Genomic DNA, 15773 nt, shown 5'->3' with positions numbered 1-15773 from the left:
ACATGCACACAGTGTGAAAAAGTGAAAGTGTTAGTTGCTCAGTTGTGTCTGATTCTTTGCAACCCCATGGACCAGGCTCCTAAGTCCATGGGATTCTCCAGGCAAGAATACTAGAGTGGGTTGCCATTCCTTTCTCCAAGGAATCTTCCCAACCCAGGGATTGAACCCATGCCTCCTGCACTGCAGGCAGATTCTTTACCATCTGAGTCACCAGAGAAGGCCAGTTCCTGCATATTAAAGAGATGGTTTAGTAGAGATTGAGTGTTGGCTCTGGAATCAGATTCCCTGAATTCAAAGTCTAGCTCTGCCGCTTATTTATGTGTGAGATCCTGAGCAAGTGACTCTCTGAGCCTCAGGTTCCTCCTCCATAAAATGGGAAAAATATAGTACCTGTCTCATGAACTTGTTCTTATTACTACATAAAGTATGTATTAATAAAGCACTCAAGTTAGTACCTGGCACACCATTAAATGTCATCTGTTACTGTAATATACTATAAAAAAGTTCACATGAGATATCATATATTATATACATATAGTGGGATGCATATGGCATATACAGTTCCACAAAAATCAGCAACTGCCACTGCAGGGAATTTTGGCCCCAAGGGGACATCTGGGAATGTCTGGAGACATTTTGGTGGTCAGCAGTTAGAGGTGCTACTGGTAGCTAGTAGGTCAGGCCAGGGATGGTGCTAACTATTCCATTAAGTGTAGGATATACACACAACCCAAAGGCTTAGTGAATCCAATCATGTTAACAGTGCAGAGGTTGAGAAATCATGATATAAAGTGTACACTGAAACTAATTCATACTGTGCAGTCATAAGGTATAAACGTCAGGTGGTCATGATACGGATTTGTAGTCCACACACCTATGTATGTCCAGGACAGTGTGTGCTATGACACACTTACATGTCATAACATATACCTATGTAGCATCTTGTCACATATATGCTATATATGTATTGATTGTGGCTCTCCATGTTCACGTGCCAAAGGCAAGTCTGTTGTTCAGCCGCTAAGTCCTTTAGGACTCCTTGCGACGCCATGGACTGCAGGATACCAGGTTTCCCTTTCCTTCACTATCTCCGAGTTTGCTCAAACTCATGTCCGCTAGGTCGGTGATGCATCCAACCCTCTCATCCTCTGTCGCCCCCTTCTCCTCCTGTCCTCAATCTCAAGTCTGGGGTATTGAAAAGAATGCGGACTCTCAGAAAAATTAATGTAAACAGAGTCACAGCCTCTACTTGCTTCATCCTCATAGCTGTATAAGGCTATCACACAATTTTATGAAAAACTTCGCTCAAGGTCACACAACTAGGGACAAGGTCAAATCCATAAGAACAGGAACTGGGTGTTCATCTTATTTACCAATGTATCCCCACCAACCCAACAGTCCCTACTCCCTATTGGCCCTCAGAGAAAGAAGCCGATTCATCGTATGCCTCAGGGCACCGATGTGTAAAGCGTGGCTGATACAAAGCAACCCTGCCTACAGCTGGAACGAGAGATCAAACAGGACAAGAAGAGGCTAGAGATCTCTGCAGGGTGCGGGTGGCTCGGACAATTGGGAGACCTCGCGGAGTCAGAGACCCTTCGCCGTCAGATAAGCTGGGCTGAGAACGAGGTCTCTCACGTAGGCTAACTCAGGTGTGGGCGCAAACCCACCAATCCGCCTAATGAAAGACCAGCTCCCGAGATTCCCGTGACGTGCCTCCTCCACGATTTCCTCCAGATTCCGTACGCAGAGTGCAGGCTCACCTCAGTGAAAACACACCAGTCACGTGGCTATTGCCACACCCAATCAAAGAGCGCGCTGGCCCGCGCATGCGTAACCTCATAGGACAACGACGGCGGCCGGGAGGCGGAAGTGGAGCTTGTTGTGGCTCAAAGGGTTGCTCGAGGAGGTTCTACTACTGCTGAGGCGGTGGCGGCGGCGCTGAGGCGGTGGCGGCGCTGCCTGCCCCGGGCCTCTCTACCTCTAGGCTCGTCTCCCACCCTCGCCTGAGCCCGCCGGGGCCTTCGCCGGCCAGCGGCTGCCCTATGAGTGTGTCACTAGTTGTCATCCGCCTGGAGCTCGCAGAACACTCGCCGGTCCCCGCCGGCTTCGGCTTCAGCGCTGCCGGTGAGTCCGCGGCCTCGCCGCCTCTTCCGTGGCCCGCGCCTGGGCCCCGGGGCGCGTCCCCTCAGACTCTGGGTCCGGGCAAGGGCCTCCGCTTCAGGAGGAGGCCGAGAAGTGGTTGGGATCCCTCTTATCCCGCCACCATCCTTGGAAGTCTCTTCCCAGGTGTCACCTGTGGGAAGTCTTTCCCGGTCCCTCCTTCCTGGTGCCTTCCCACCGGGACTTCGTTTATATTTGGCGCGTCGCTCTCTCCAACCTGGGTGAGAGCCTAGTTGTGCGAATTGATTTTCTCTAGGCTGCTGTCTCTGGGGTCGCACAGAGTCGGACACGACTGAAGCGACTTAGCAGCAGCAGCAGCAGCAGCAACAGGCTTTGTGAAGGCAGACAGGGAATCCCCAGCACGCTGACGGCTTCTGGTTTAATTAAATTCTTCCTTTTTGAAAAACCATCCATTTGGGCGCCCTGTAGCAGTAGTTAGAATTGTAACTGAAAATGTGTACACTTCTGTATCCAAGCACTGTACTAAACCCCTCGTGTGCACACTTTTCTGTATCTTCATACAACCCAATTAATTTTATGGGTGTATGAGGCTTTTACAAACTGGAACTGAAGCCCTGGGATTAAGTGCCTTACCCAGGATTATCTCTCCGTGGCAAAACTGGAATTCTACCTCAAAGAGCTGGACTTGAGAGTCTGAACTCTTCATTCCCAGTCGCACAGCCTCCTCCTGGGAAATGCAGGTATGGCTCTGTTCCTTGAACCGCCAGCAACGCATCATTCATTCAAGGAATACTTCATGAGTGCTCACTCTCTGTTGGGCTTTAGTTTTGTGCGGAAAGAGAAATGGTCCCTGCTTTAAGGGCACCAGCAATTCACTTCAGTTCATGGAGATAGATTAGGTAAATAATTACAGGATAAATGTAGAATACAGCTGTGACAAATGTACAGTAAGGGAAGGTAGAAAGCTGGAAAGGAATTTGGAAAGCTATCATGAGAGCATGTATTTAGTTTGGGGAAGAGGCCTGGGGCTGGTAGGGATGGTCTTGTGGGAAACTTCCCTGAGTGTGTGAATTTTTGAGCTGCAAACTAAAGACTGAATATAATTAAATAGGCTACTGAGTTCTGAAAGTTGAATTAATTGACATAAGCGACATATACATTTTTACATGGTTCAGTCATTGCGTCATTAATTTATTCAGCAAATCTTTAAAGAGCTTCTAGTGTGTGCTAGGCACTGTGATGTAAGTACTGAGGATACAGTGATGGGCAAAACAGGCTTGATCTCTCTTCACATAAAGCTTATATTAAGGATATTTCTGTCAAATCTCCGAATTCATTTTTCATTTTTGTGTGTTTTAGTGATTTAAGAAAATGATCACAGTTTTTCAGGACAAGGTGGCATTAGGCTAACCCAGGTTGTTTAAGAAGACTCACCTCAAAGTTTTGTTGATTAGTGGACTTGATGCCCTCATTTGGGGTCCAACACAATTTCATTGTACAGGTGTTACTGAAATGTTGGTTCATCTGAGCAGGATCACTATCAAAGCTCTTATCTCCTTCATTTGCTTTAAAATGCACGATTTCCATTAGGACCACCCTGCATTTCTGAGTTTATTGCCCTGGGCATTAACTGACTGTACTGCAGGAGCCCCAGAGATGAGTGAGAAGGACCCTGCAAAAGGTATCTTATAGTCTTGAGGGAAGGCAGCAGAGAGAAAAAGGAAACCTGTGGATGGATACATTGAGAGTGGAAAGAGGCTTATTTTATTATCAGATATTAATTATTCATGTATTTTTTAGTCGGGGAAATGTCTGATGAGGAGATCCAAAAGAAGACACTAGCTTCAGCTGTAGCCTGTTTAGAAGGGAAGTCACCAGGGGAGAAAGCAGCAATCATACATCAGCATCTTGGTCGTCGAGAAATGACAGATGTGATCATTGAGACCATGAAGGCCAACCCAGGTATGCTTTCCAAAACGCTAGGCTATCTTCTGTAAGGTAAATCCATGGTTGCTTATGTTGGAATGGTGTTCAGTGAGCCTGTGATTAAGACCTCTAGCATACTTTAGCTTTTACTGCCTATGTTCCTTACATGAAGCTGTCAGGGTGGATTTCAGTTTCTCTAAATATTTCTTCTAAATTACTCATAACAAGCTAGGTTGACAACTCTCCTCGGTGAGGAGAGCTACTTATCATGTAGGTCTGCGGCGGTTCATGTTGAATCCAGATAAGCACGTTGTGACTCCCCCTGCTCTGCCAGCTCGCTCCATCCAGGGGGGTGGATGTGTATTGCATCTCCAGTGTGGAGAACTGGTAGGTTGGTTTTCAAACTTCCAAATAGCCCTGAATATTTGTCCCACTTAGGAGTGCATAGCTCAGTTGGTAAAGAATCCGCCTTCAATGCAGGAGATCCTGGTTCGATTCCCACGTTGGGAAGATCCACTGGAGAAGGGATAGGCTACCTACTCCAGGATTCTTGGGTTTCCCTTGTGGCTCAGTTGGTAAAGAATCTGCCTGCAATGCAGGAGACCCTGGTTCAGTTCCCGTGTTGGGAAGATCCCCTGGAGAAGGGAGAGGCTACCCACTCCAGTATTCTGGCCTGGAGAATTCTATGGACTGTATAGTCCATAGGGTTGCAAAGAGTCAGACACAAATGAGTGACTTACACTTTCAGGAGTGCATGATGGAAGACACCTGCCTTATTATGGTACTTCTCAATGTAAAGTCCACGTCCTTCAGTTTCTGAGGGTGTTAATGACATGGGGGGCAAAGAGTACTTTCAAGTTGTGATGTCCCCAAAACTCTGCTGTTCTGTGAATGCAATTCTTAATGCAATTTCTCTTTCAAAGTTTATTCTTCTGACTTAAAATTCTCATCTAATTGGAATCCTTCCACATATTTCATATCAGTTTATAATCTATTAACTTTTTGGTTTGTGAAAGATGAGCCAGAAGCTACAGTGAAAGAAAGGAAATCTTCAGAAGCATCCCCCACTGCACAGAGAAGTAAAGATCCAAGTAAAGAAGGTGTAAATGCTGCTCTTGATTCTCCATCCAAGCAGCTTCCAGATCAGATTTCCTTCTTCAGTGGAAACCCCTCAGTTGAAATAGTTCATGGTATTATGCATCTATACAAGACAAAGTAAGAAAATCCTTTTCTCTTTTGAGTTTGTCTGTTATTTGCCATAGGGTAGAGAAAATGTTCTTGCCCTGAAGAGAAGGATTATTTTAAGCTTTGTTCAAAGGGTTAGTACTTTCATATATTGTGTGTTAAATTCTTAGATATTTTCTTAAGAAATCTCATAAATTGGGTAAAGAGCCTTATGAATGAATCATGTAGATTCACTTGAGAGAACACCCAGGAAAATATTCCCTGAGAAGGTAGGCATGCAGGTGATTGGAAAATTGAAAGGAAGGAAGATAAAAGAAAAATTCTAAGTGATCTATAACATAGTTGTAGTCTCTTATTCCCACCAAGTCTTTACTAAACAAGCTGCTAAGAAGTCACTTAATGGGTTGCCATTTCATCATATCTTTGAACTTTTTGTGGTCCAAACAAGGCTTTCTGGAGGCCAAAGGAAAGGAAGATTGTGCTATATAATCAACATAGCTGGGCCACCAGTTCCTTGGATAATTAGTTGCTGATTTCTTTAAAGACTGTCCTTGTCCTAAATTGTTTGCTCAGTCCCCACTGGGAAACAGAATACTCAGGTAGCCATTTTGGATTGCAGCTGTTGAAGTGAGTTTACAGCATTTCAAAAGCAAATTGCTCACCTGAAACTACCACAACATTCTTAACTGGCTATACCCCAATACAAAATAAAAAGTTTAAAGTTTGAAGGAAAAAGCAAATTGTATTGTGGGCGGTTTTCCTTTCCCTTCTTTTAGCTATTCCAATCCAATAACACTTCCTGTAATCTTCAGAGTCACATCTTCATGGTTCAGAATTCTTCTTCTTATATTTAGAGGTCTTTTCTCTTGAAAAACCTTCAAGAGAAGTCCATAGTTAGAGTTGTTCTTCTATTGTTATCTAAGGATGGTGATTATTAAAAAAACGAATGACAGCAACACACTGCAAATTTGCCTAATGAGGTTTATAGGCTCCGTTAGGGATAGTTATTATCTAAGGATAGTTATTATTAAAAAACGAATGAGAGCAAAACACTGCAAATTTGCCTGATGGAGATTTATAACCATTAAAAGCCTTTAACTGAAGATTAAAAAATATCAGTGGTGGGTATCATGTAGAACATTTCAAAGGTTACCTTAAACTCCATTGCAGATGTGTTTAAGGGGTTCTCCATTTACCCAGGTGTATATTTTCCAGTAAGATAACAAACTGTTTAAATTGATTTATAAAGTATTACATTTTGTTTTTCCTTGGACATAAAAGTTGTCTGATTAGTGTTGCTTGAACTAACCATTCCTCATCTATTCAAGACAGTCTAATTATTGTCTTATTAGTAAGATGACCTCCTTAAAAGAAGATGTGAGGCGTAGTGCCATGCTGTGTATTCTCACAGTCCCTGCTACAATGACCAGTCATGACCTTATGAAGTTTGTCGCCCCATTTAATGAAGTAATTGAACAAATGAAAATCATCAGAGACTCTACTCCAAATCAATATATGGTGCTGATAAAGTTTAGTGCACAGGTAAAAGTTAAGATACTAAAAATCTGTTTGCCACAAAAACTGTGTTTTTGAAAGTGTTTGATACTAGCCATGTTTAATTTACTACATCTTGCATTTAGAAGTCTTGGTATCTTCTAGAGTATTAACGTAATTCTAGAAATATTGCTGAATTCATCAAGCACACAATTCTAATTCATAGCTGTTATTTTTTATAAATCAAATTGAGTGTGAAATCTAGGGTTGTGTGTGTTTATCCAGTAGTAACTATTCTAGTAGAACAGTAATTCCCAACCTTTCTTAACCCTTTATGGTTATTTACCATTATAAAACTGTGCCCCTGCTTCTATCATTCTCTTTTTAGTAGATATTCTTGGGCATATTCTAGAAAATCAAATAAAAAATTTTTTTGATGACGAGGGGTTTTGTGATATTCCTTGAATTATTAAAGATGCTTTTGAGTTCTTACTGGAAATCGCTGCAATAGAGAGACAAACTCTGAAAGAAGGGTGATATTTTCAGCTTTTAAAAGTATACTGTGCGTTGTAACCATCTCTAAGAAGGTTTGGCCATCCAGTCCATTTCCTTTTTTGCGTTAAGTGTAACTTTGCATGTGCTTCAGTTCTAAAGATGTTAGATATTCTCTTGGTCTTATATTTTCCTTCTTAGGAGTCTGTGTGTTTCTATGTGAATATAAAAATGAGGTAAGCTTTAGGTATTATGCAGGTTAATAGAGGACTACCTTGTCCGTAGGTTTTCTTTAATTTGTTTGTATTTTTTAATACCTGTTACATTTTGAAATTTCATTAGGTTGTGAAATGCAGCTTTGTCAAAGTTAGTTCTTTCACACTTCACTGATAAATAGCCTTTCTGAGTTTGCCCTAGATAAGCAGTTCCAACTTGCAGATTGGCAAAGAAATGAATGTGCCCGTAAGGTCATTTGTCATTGCGTCTGACCAATCACCAAGATCTGTGGATAATAGAAGCTCATGACACAATGCCCATTTGTCACCTCCTCATGATGAAAAGCTAGAATTGACAGCAGTAGTGGCCATTCATTGGTTGTAGGTAGAGAATTAAGAGAAATAAGAGTTGAATTGAATTGTATTTGTACCTCTTTAGTGGGCCACCAGAAAACAAAAAAAAAAAAAACAAAAACTTAGTGTGGATTTCCGAGTCCAAGAGAGTACACAGTTATCTTTAACCTTTACAAAGCACCGCACCTTTGAGGGAGACTTTTAAAAAGTATTTCAATGGCCCTGTGAGCTTAAACTTCACAAGTTGACACTGAGAACTGAAAAGCACCTAACAGCTGCTTTCACTGACTGTCAGAACACCATCTAAGGTCACTGAGACACTTTGCGAATAGTGGGCAAGTGGTATATTAAATCTTTTACATGTAATAATGAGGATAGTGATAACACACAACCTTTATTGACTGCTTATTCTGTACCATTCACTCTGCTAAGTGCTTAATGGGCACTAGCTGATGTAAGCCTTAGACAGGTACTGTTGTTACCCTAGTTTTACAAATGAGGAAACCAGCTGCAGAGAGAGGTTAGTGATTTGGCCATGGTTATACAGCTAGAAATAAGTGACTAAGCTGGGAATTAAGCCCTCACTTTTAATCCCTAGGATGTAGTCCTTGTCCAGCAGGAGCAGGATGTGGGCAAGGGAAGATACTGTTCGCAAAGAATTGTGTCATGACAGTATTTCACTTACAGCTTCTACTGAATGGGCAAGGGTGGTAAGCAAGTAACACAGATAACGTCATAGAAAGGGACTGGGAAAAAAATGTTTGAGAATATATTAGGCTTTTTATTTAGTCTGAAGTGTATTAACCCAACACTAACTTGTCTAAAAACCCCATAAACGTCTCTGTAGCACATGCCACCCTTTGCAGTCTGGAGATGATTCTGTGGAAATTTTCTGCTACTCTTAATGGATTTTCTTTGTAAGATTTTATGGAAAAATCCAAATGAACTTTTTGACCAATCCAATACTTGTTTTTCCACCTCTGCCTTTTGGCCACATGTAAGTTGCTTAAGTTGACAGATGTTTTCTAGGACTGTAATACAGCTTTCTTAGTGCTCTCTGAAGATAGAACCCTTGACCTTGGTATCATGAGTTGTATTTTTAATGCTAGATCTTAAGGTGTAAGGCTCATTCTATCAGGGATTTTCTAAGGCCTAAAACTACCCTCCTAGTATAGGTCTCCGGAGAAGGCAATGGCACCCCACTCCAGTACGCCTGCCTGGAAAATCCCCTGGACGGAGAAGCCTGGAAGGCTGCAGTCCATGGGGTCACTGAGGGTCAGACACGACTGAGCGACTTCACTTTCACTTTTCACTTCCACGCATTGGAGAAGGAAATGGCAACCCACTCCAGTGTTCTTGCCTGGAGAATCCCAGGGACGGAGGAGCCTGGTGGGCTGCCGTCTATGGGGTCACACAGAGTCAGACACGACTGAAGAGATTTAGCAGCAGCAGCAGTATAGGTCTCAAAGATGTTAAATTAATATTGGGCTCCAATGAGAGTAGACTCAGTAGGCACCAACTCTGGATCACTTACCAGATGCAGGTTATTGGCTTTGCATACATTAGCTCCTTGAGTCCTCTCAGATATGTCATGAGCTAGGTGTCATTATTTTCATATTTTATAATTGAGGAAACATACATGAGTGAGTCAGTTGCCCAAGGGTACACAGCTAGTGTCAAAGAGTTATGATTCAAACACAGGCAGCCTGACTCCATGGCCTGGGCAGGTAACTATATTCTTATTCCTTTATGTTTCTCACCAGAGAATTTTTATTGAGAACTAACAGGCCTATATTACGTCTTTTATCATTTTTTGAATCTCTGTTGGCCTTATCTTTCTTTATGCTGGAGGTATCAGATATGCCTACAAAGTTGTACTGTGCCCTTTGATGAATTAATTTATAATTCAAAGTACAGGGAGGCAGAAGGGGGTTCACTTTTGTAGTTCTTTGGAACAGAACCTCTCAATGGAGTATGGTGGCTCATTATCACTTGTAGGCTCAGGCCAGCCTACTTTCTTTTGAGAAGTAAAAAATACGTTCTTAGCACTAGTTGATCACTGTAACAGTAAAGAAACATTGATTATAATAGATTTTTCTTTTTCTAAGTTAATCCTGAGAAGAGAACAATCAAATCAAAGGACTAGAAAAAAACAGAAGCTGGGTTTCATTCAATTTGGGGCTCTATACAGTACAGGGATTTTAAATGAGTTGTTTCTTCTGTGTTTTTGCAGTTAGCTTCAGGCTTTTGTTCAGTGCATCTCAGTGCTGGGTTGAAGCAGGAACCACATGGATTTTGCTCCCTGCTCTTGTCCTTTGCATATACAGTACCTGGCATGCATTGGGTGCTCAGTAAATATCCCAGCCAGTGGAGCTACATTTCCAATACCAAGATTTTAAAGAAGAGAGCAGTGTGTTCAAAAAGTATACACCTTTGGTCCAGGTAACTCCCCCAAGAAAGAAAGGCTTTATCTGGGATTGAGTAGATTTTGTCACATTCCCAGCATCACACACCTTGTCCCTTCCCCTGAGGAGGCTTGGGCGCTTAGGAAGCAATCTCCAGAGCTGGAGGTCTTTGGCCGGGTCTGCTGTTCTCGGCAGCCACATCTGCAGCAGTTCTGGTGGTGACAGCGGCCCTGAAGAGCCGGCCATGGCCCACTGGCCCTTGGTGCGTGAGTCCAGCGGCTCACTGTGCTGGTTATTCATCCAAAAGCATTTCAAGGCAAAGCCACTGCTCTTGAAAAATGGGAGAAGCCATTTGGGGCTGCTGCTTCTTAGTGTTAAAGACATTTATTATCCAAGAACTGACTTTTAACATTTTGAATTTCAAATACCCTTTACCCAATATACAAGTTATTTCCCAAAGGAAAAGCCTTCCCTTCTCCACCAAAAAGTCCTTGCAGAATCTTTGTTCAGAACTGGTCATCCTTCCTTAGTGGCTTAGCTCGCTTGGTCATGTTAAGATAGCATAGGTAGTACAAGAATCCACACTTGAATTACATCATCCGAGTGCAGACTCAATGGACATGGATTTGGGTGGACTCTGGGAGTTGGTAATAGACAGGGAGGCCTGGCGTGCTGCATTTCATGGGGTTGCAGAGTCGGACACAACTGAGCATCTGAACTGAACTGAGTGCAGTGAAAAACTACTGAAAAGCTTACAGTGGCTGTAAGATTCAAGACCCCATGAGGGTAGACAGCCAGGACTGTTTTAGCCTGATAGAACTCAAATCTCGACCTCAAGGTTTGATGGTGCGGCATTTCCTTTTGCAGAACACACTTCCTCTCTTCAGGCAGCTTGCCTGTACTGGCAGGGCCAGAGCACTTCTCTAATGCCTGGGCCTAATGCCTGTGTGGGAGTGAAATCCACACAAGCCACAGCCTCTCAGCTGCCTCTAGAAATTGCTGAGCTTTAAAAGCTGGAATTGTCTCTTTGTTACTTCCTACTGAGGCTAGACTGGAAGATTTGATTTATTTGTGTTCTTATCCACAAATGCACATGTGCTTTCTGCAAGGGACTGATTTCCCCTGGTTTTATCTGTCTTCCACTCCAAGGGAACAAGCCTGTTAGAATTTTAAAGGTACTTCATCTTGGACCTCTTGACCATGGCCAGGAGTTTTGCTTTTGGTATTATACACTAGGTTGTTAAAACCTCCTGACAGGATCCTGGTATAACTATCATGTACTAATTACTGTTATTATTTGGGTTATTGAAAAAAAGGAATTGGTTTCTCACTCCCTACTGGTTCCACTGGTCCTCTTATTTTTTCTCACCTCTTAGATGCTGACATTTGTTTTAAAAAACTTCTCCATAGGGAATTAATCCCCTAGCAGTTCATTGGTTAAGACTCAGCACTTTCACTGCTGGTGGGCCCAGGTTCAATCCCTGGTTTGGAAACTAAGATCCTGCAAGCCCCAAGGTGCAGCCAGAAAGGAAAAAAAAAAAAAAAAAACTCACCCATTTACAGTCATCAGTTATGATTTGGTTCCAAATAGAACTGACCTCAGCTGCTGTGAAAGTGCTGACTAGAGGCAAAAGGGGAAAAAAATGATTATCAAGGGAAACATTGACCATTGTTGGTTGACTATGTATTAAAATTGTAGTAGCCATCAGTTTATTGCACTTCAGTAGCTTCTGATTATTCAAATAAAACTACCACATAAATCAGAAAAAATTGTAGAGTAGGATATTGACCTGCAGGGTTCACTTAGCCTGTGAACCTCCTACCACAGATGTTACTTTTGGCAGTTGTTCTCTCTCCTAAGTATAACTTTTAAAATCTGATGAAGAGAATAACTGACGCCATCTTGAATAGAAAGCACATTACCACGACCGCTCTCTTAATTTTTTCCCTTTCCCCCCTGGTTTACCTAGGCTGATGCAGATAGTTTTTACATGGCATGCAATGGCCGCCAGTTCAACTCAATAGAAGATGATGTTTGCCAGCTGGTCTATGTGGAGAGGGCAGAAGTATTGAAATCTGAGGATGTAAGTGCAAATAATTCCTATATTTGAAATAAATTTATCAGAATGGTATAAAATTGAAAGTTAAGATACCTGTGGAAATGTCCAGAATTGGCCAGTCCATAGAGACTGAAAATAAGTTAGTTGCCAGAGACTAGGCGGGGAGAGAAGTGAGAAGTGACAACAAGCACATGGTTTCTTTTGGGGGTGACAGAAATGTTCTAGAATTAGTGGTGTGACGATTGTACAACTTTGAGAATATACTAAAAATCACTTTAAAATGGCAAATTTTATATATGTGAATTTTATCTCAACTTTTAAAAATTGTCCAAAATGTTTTTTTAAATAAAGAATATTATTTATGTTATTAAAGTTGAGTATGTATCTATTCCAGATGGATGAAACTGTGCCTGGAGCCCCAAAATGAATATTTTTGTTTTAAATATTAACCCTTAATCCTTATCCTGATACTTAATTCCCTTTTGATAGCAATTTGTATCAGTAATTGCTCTGATCTCCCACCCTCCACGGGAAGCATTCCTGTAACATGTGCTCATTTGAATAAAGTAGTAGATCCAGCTCTTTTACACTTTTAATATTTCCTCTTTTAAAGTATCCCTAAAGGTCTTTTCACCTTGAATTCCACTTGATAGGAATAAATTCAGATTAGATTGTTCTGTCATTAGATTAGGTAAAATAAAAATCAGCAAAGGGGACTTTCTCTGGTGGTCCAGTGGTTAAGACTCTGCTCCCAATGCAGGGGATCCTTGGTTGGGAAGCTAAGATCTCACAGGCTCAGTGGCATGGGCCAAAAAAAAAAAAATCAGTCTGCTCTTGCCAGGTGCTGTGCAAGGCCTCAGTTTTAGGAATTCCTTTCTCTAAATGAACATGGCTTCTTGAGAAATTTTCGAATATCTACTCTTCAGGGACCGTAGATGAATGTGACTTTTCTCGGTGTGTTTTTATTTATATGCCTCAATAGTCCCCTAGTTGGCAGGGCTTGGGTCAGACATTGCTGTGTTAGAGGTGTTTTTTTTTGACCACCTAGATCCTTATGCCCTTCATACTCTGTTCTTTCACAGCCATTGGTAATTACAACCATTTTATAAGCATTGGTAATTAACAGTTTTTAAAAGTTTCAAGTTTTGGGGGACTGCCCTGGTGGTCCAGTAGCTACGACTGTGTACTTCCAGTGCAGGAGCCCTGAGTTTGATCCCTGGTCAGGGAACTAGATCCCACATGCCACAACTAAAACCTGCCGTGGCCAAATAAATAAATAAATATTTTAAAAAATAATAATAAATGAAAAATTTGAATTTTGTATCTCTCTCTACTAGAGGTTAAGCTCTGTGAGGAAAGGGAGAGATTTTGTGTTTTGCAACTTAACTGAATCCGTTTTTGCTCACCGTAGTCCCACACCTAGAACAGTGTCTAGCTCACAAAGCAGGGACTTAATAAGTATGTACTAAATAAATAAAAATCACTGTTGTTGATACTATTATCATACAGTGGAAAGTGTTGAGTTTTAATTTACTCTGTGGAAAATCATTCAGATACACTGCTGCTTTTTTTCCTTTGTGTTCTCTTATGGTCATGGCCATTTAGAGTTAGAGCAAGGAGTCTGGTAACATGAGATTCTGGCAGCAGCCTCCCTTCCTCCAGTGTCAGCACTGCGAGGGCAGGGATCTTCATCTGCTTTGTTCCCTTTGGTATTCGTAGTGCTTAGCACAGTCCTGGGACTCTAGGAGGCAACCAATTAATATTTGTTGCATGGATGAAAACCTCACCAAATTAGGTTGTTTTCGCAAAGCAATAATATTGAGAACATCCTACCAGGAGTCAAAGAGTATCAGGAAAACTATTGCCTTAAAAAAGAAAAATTAGAACCTGTGGATGACAAGTGAGGCTCATTCAAGGTGTCTCCCTGTAGGGCGCCAGCCTCCCTGTGATGGACCTGACAGAGCTGCCCAAGTGCACGGTGTGTCTGGAGCGCATGGATGAGTCCGTGAACGGCATCCTCACCACCTTATGTAACCACAGCTTCCACAGCCAGTGTCTGCAGCGCTGGGACGACACAACGTGAGTGCAGGAGCTCATCCCCGCCTCCCTGTCAGAGCTCGTTATTACTCTTTCCCAGAATTAAGAACAGCCACCCCCCAGAAAGAACCACTCCAAGTATTTGATTTTATAAACTTGGGTACCACAGTGGTGAGGAGGTCACATGGAAGGGCCTTCTGTATTTCTTCTTTGCTTTTCCTCAGTTCACATGGGGTCAGCATCTGTAGACCAATTCCTTTTTAATATGCTGACTAATATCCTTGTGGAATGTCCCAAAGCAGCATGAATCGTTCTCTCCTTCCAAGAGCCAGAGAATGAAAGGAGTGGGGGGTGGGGGAGTAAAGCTTAGCTTTTAGGCTTCTCTACTTAAAGGGCATCTAGGTCTAAAATCTTGTTTATCACTTGTACTTTATGTCTACCCTTGACTTTGGCTTTCTTATCAGAGTGCCGGGCTATACCCATCTGACGTTTTAGATTTATCATTATCGATGGCTTGGTGGCCAGTAGTAACAACAGTCACTAAGTATGAGGCACACACACACCTATGGTCTCCTGTTTCCTAATGCAGCACAGACCCTGTTTGTATGAAAGGGAGCACTGTGCAAAGAACTGAGGTGTAACCTGTACTTTTATTTCCTCTAGTCAAAAGTTGCTGCTCCCTTTGCAGACTGCATTGTGAGTCTTAGCTAGAAAGGTAGATTGGACGCTGGCCACAAGGGTTTCCCAGTAGAGAAGAAGATGCAGAACCAAATAATCACACAGATAAACGAGGTTACCAAGGAACAACGTTGCAGCACCGTGACTAGAGAATAGGGCCCTGACCCCGCCAGGCTTGTCCGAGAGGCAGCTCTCGGGGAAGAGGAATAGGAGTTAGCCAGGTGGCCGGTGGAACCCAAGAGAAGATGGTGTGGGGGAGGGGTGTACCCAGAAAGCCAAAGGTCATGTTCCAAAGCCCAGGAATGAGGAGGGGTGAAAGTCCACAGGAGTCTCAGTTCTTTGTCCCCATGTGGCCAGCTCTCCAGAGCAGGGACCTTGTCTGGCTGTTCTCTGCTGTGCCCTCCATACTTAGGGGGAGACATAGTGTGTAGGAGGAGCTCAGTAAATATCTCTGAGCAAATATGTAGACCCTGGCTTTCCTGTGGCTTATTTAACCAGAAGATAACTTTGCCCTGGTTCTGTAGAGTCTTTGGTCAATTCTGTGGTATCATTTAGGAGTTCTTCAGAGAATTGTCCAGGTTTAAATTTGCCTGGAATAAAGCCACTCTGAGATGTGTGCGTTCCATAGAGTGTTAGTCTGTATCTTGTGTCCATCTGCTACCCCGTTTAAGTTCTGGATACTTCTTTGTTTCCCACCACTCCAATTTTACTCTCAGTAGACATTAACTTTTTTTTGTTTGCAGTGGGTCTTTGTTGCTGCATGCGGGCTTCTCATTGCGGTGGCTTCTCTTATTGGAGAGCAC

The 15773-nt window shown here is 42.5% G+C and overlaps 2 protein-coding genes across 2 annotated transcripts in view; one reads left to right on the top strand and one right to left on the bottom strand.

Annotated features, from left to right (window-relative positions):
* LOC120871388 (acyl-CoA dehydrogenase family member 10-like) overlaps positions 1-1795 on the bottom strand; it is a 38300-nt gene extending 36505 nt beyond the window's left edge. The window contains exon 1 of the mRNA XM_040251287.1: positions 1671-1795. The gene's annotated coding sequence lies outside the window, so the exon portion shown is untranslated. The remainder of the gene's footprint in view (positions 1-1670) is intronic.
* Positions 1796-1848: 53 nt separating this feature from the next.
* LOC120871045 (BRCA1 associated protein) overlaps positions 1849-15773 on the top strand; it is a 36026-nt gene continuing 22101 nt past the window's right edge. The window contains exons 1-6 of the mRNA XM_040250680.1: positions 1849-2127; positions 3925-4086; positions 5067-5265; positions 6588-6777; positions 12166-12279; positions 14186-14334. Coding sequence (XP_040106614.1) covers positions 2046-2127; positions 3925-4086; positions 5067-5265; positions 6588-6777; positions 12166-12279; positions 14186-14334 — 896 coding nt within the window. The 5' untranslated portion in view covers positions 1849-2045. The remainder of the gene's footprint in view (positions 2128-3924; positions 4087-5066; positions 5266-6587; positions 6778-12165; positions 12280-14185; positions 14335-15773) is intronic.

The sequence above is a fragment of the Oryx dammah genome, unplaced genomic scaffold (assembly GCF_014754425.2).
Source record: "Oryx dammah isolate SB20612 unplaced genomic scaffold, SCBI_Odam_1.1 HiC_scaffold_12, whole genome shotgun sequence".
NCBI classification, from domain to species: domain Eukaryota; kingdom Metazoa; phylum Chordata; class Mammalia; order Artiodactyla; family Bovidae; genus Oryx; species Oryx dammah.
This window is presented reverse-complemented; position numbering and strand designations above follow the sequence as displayed.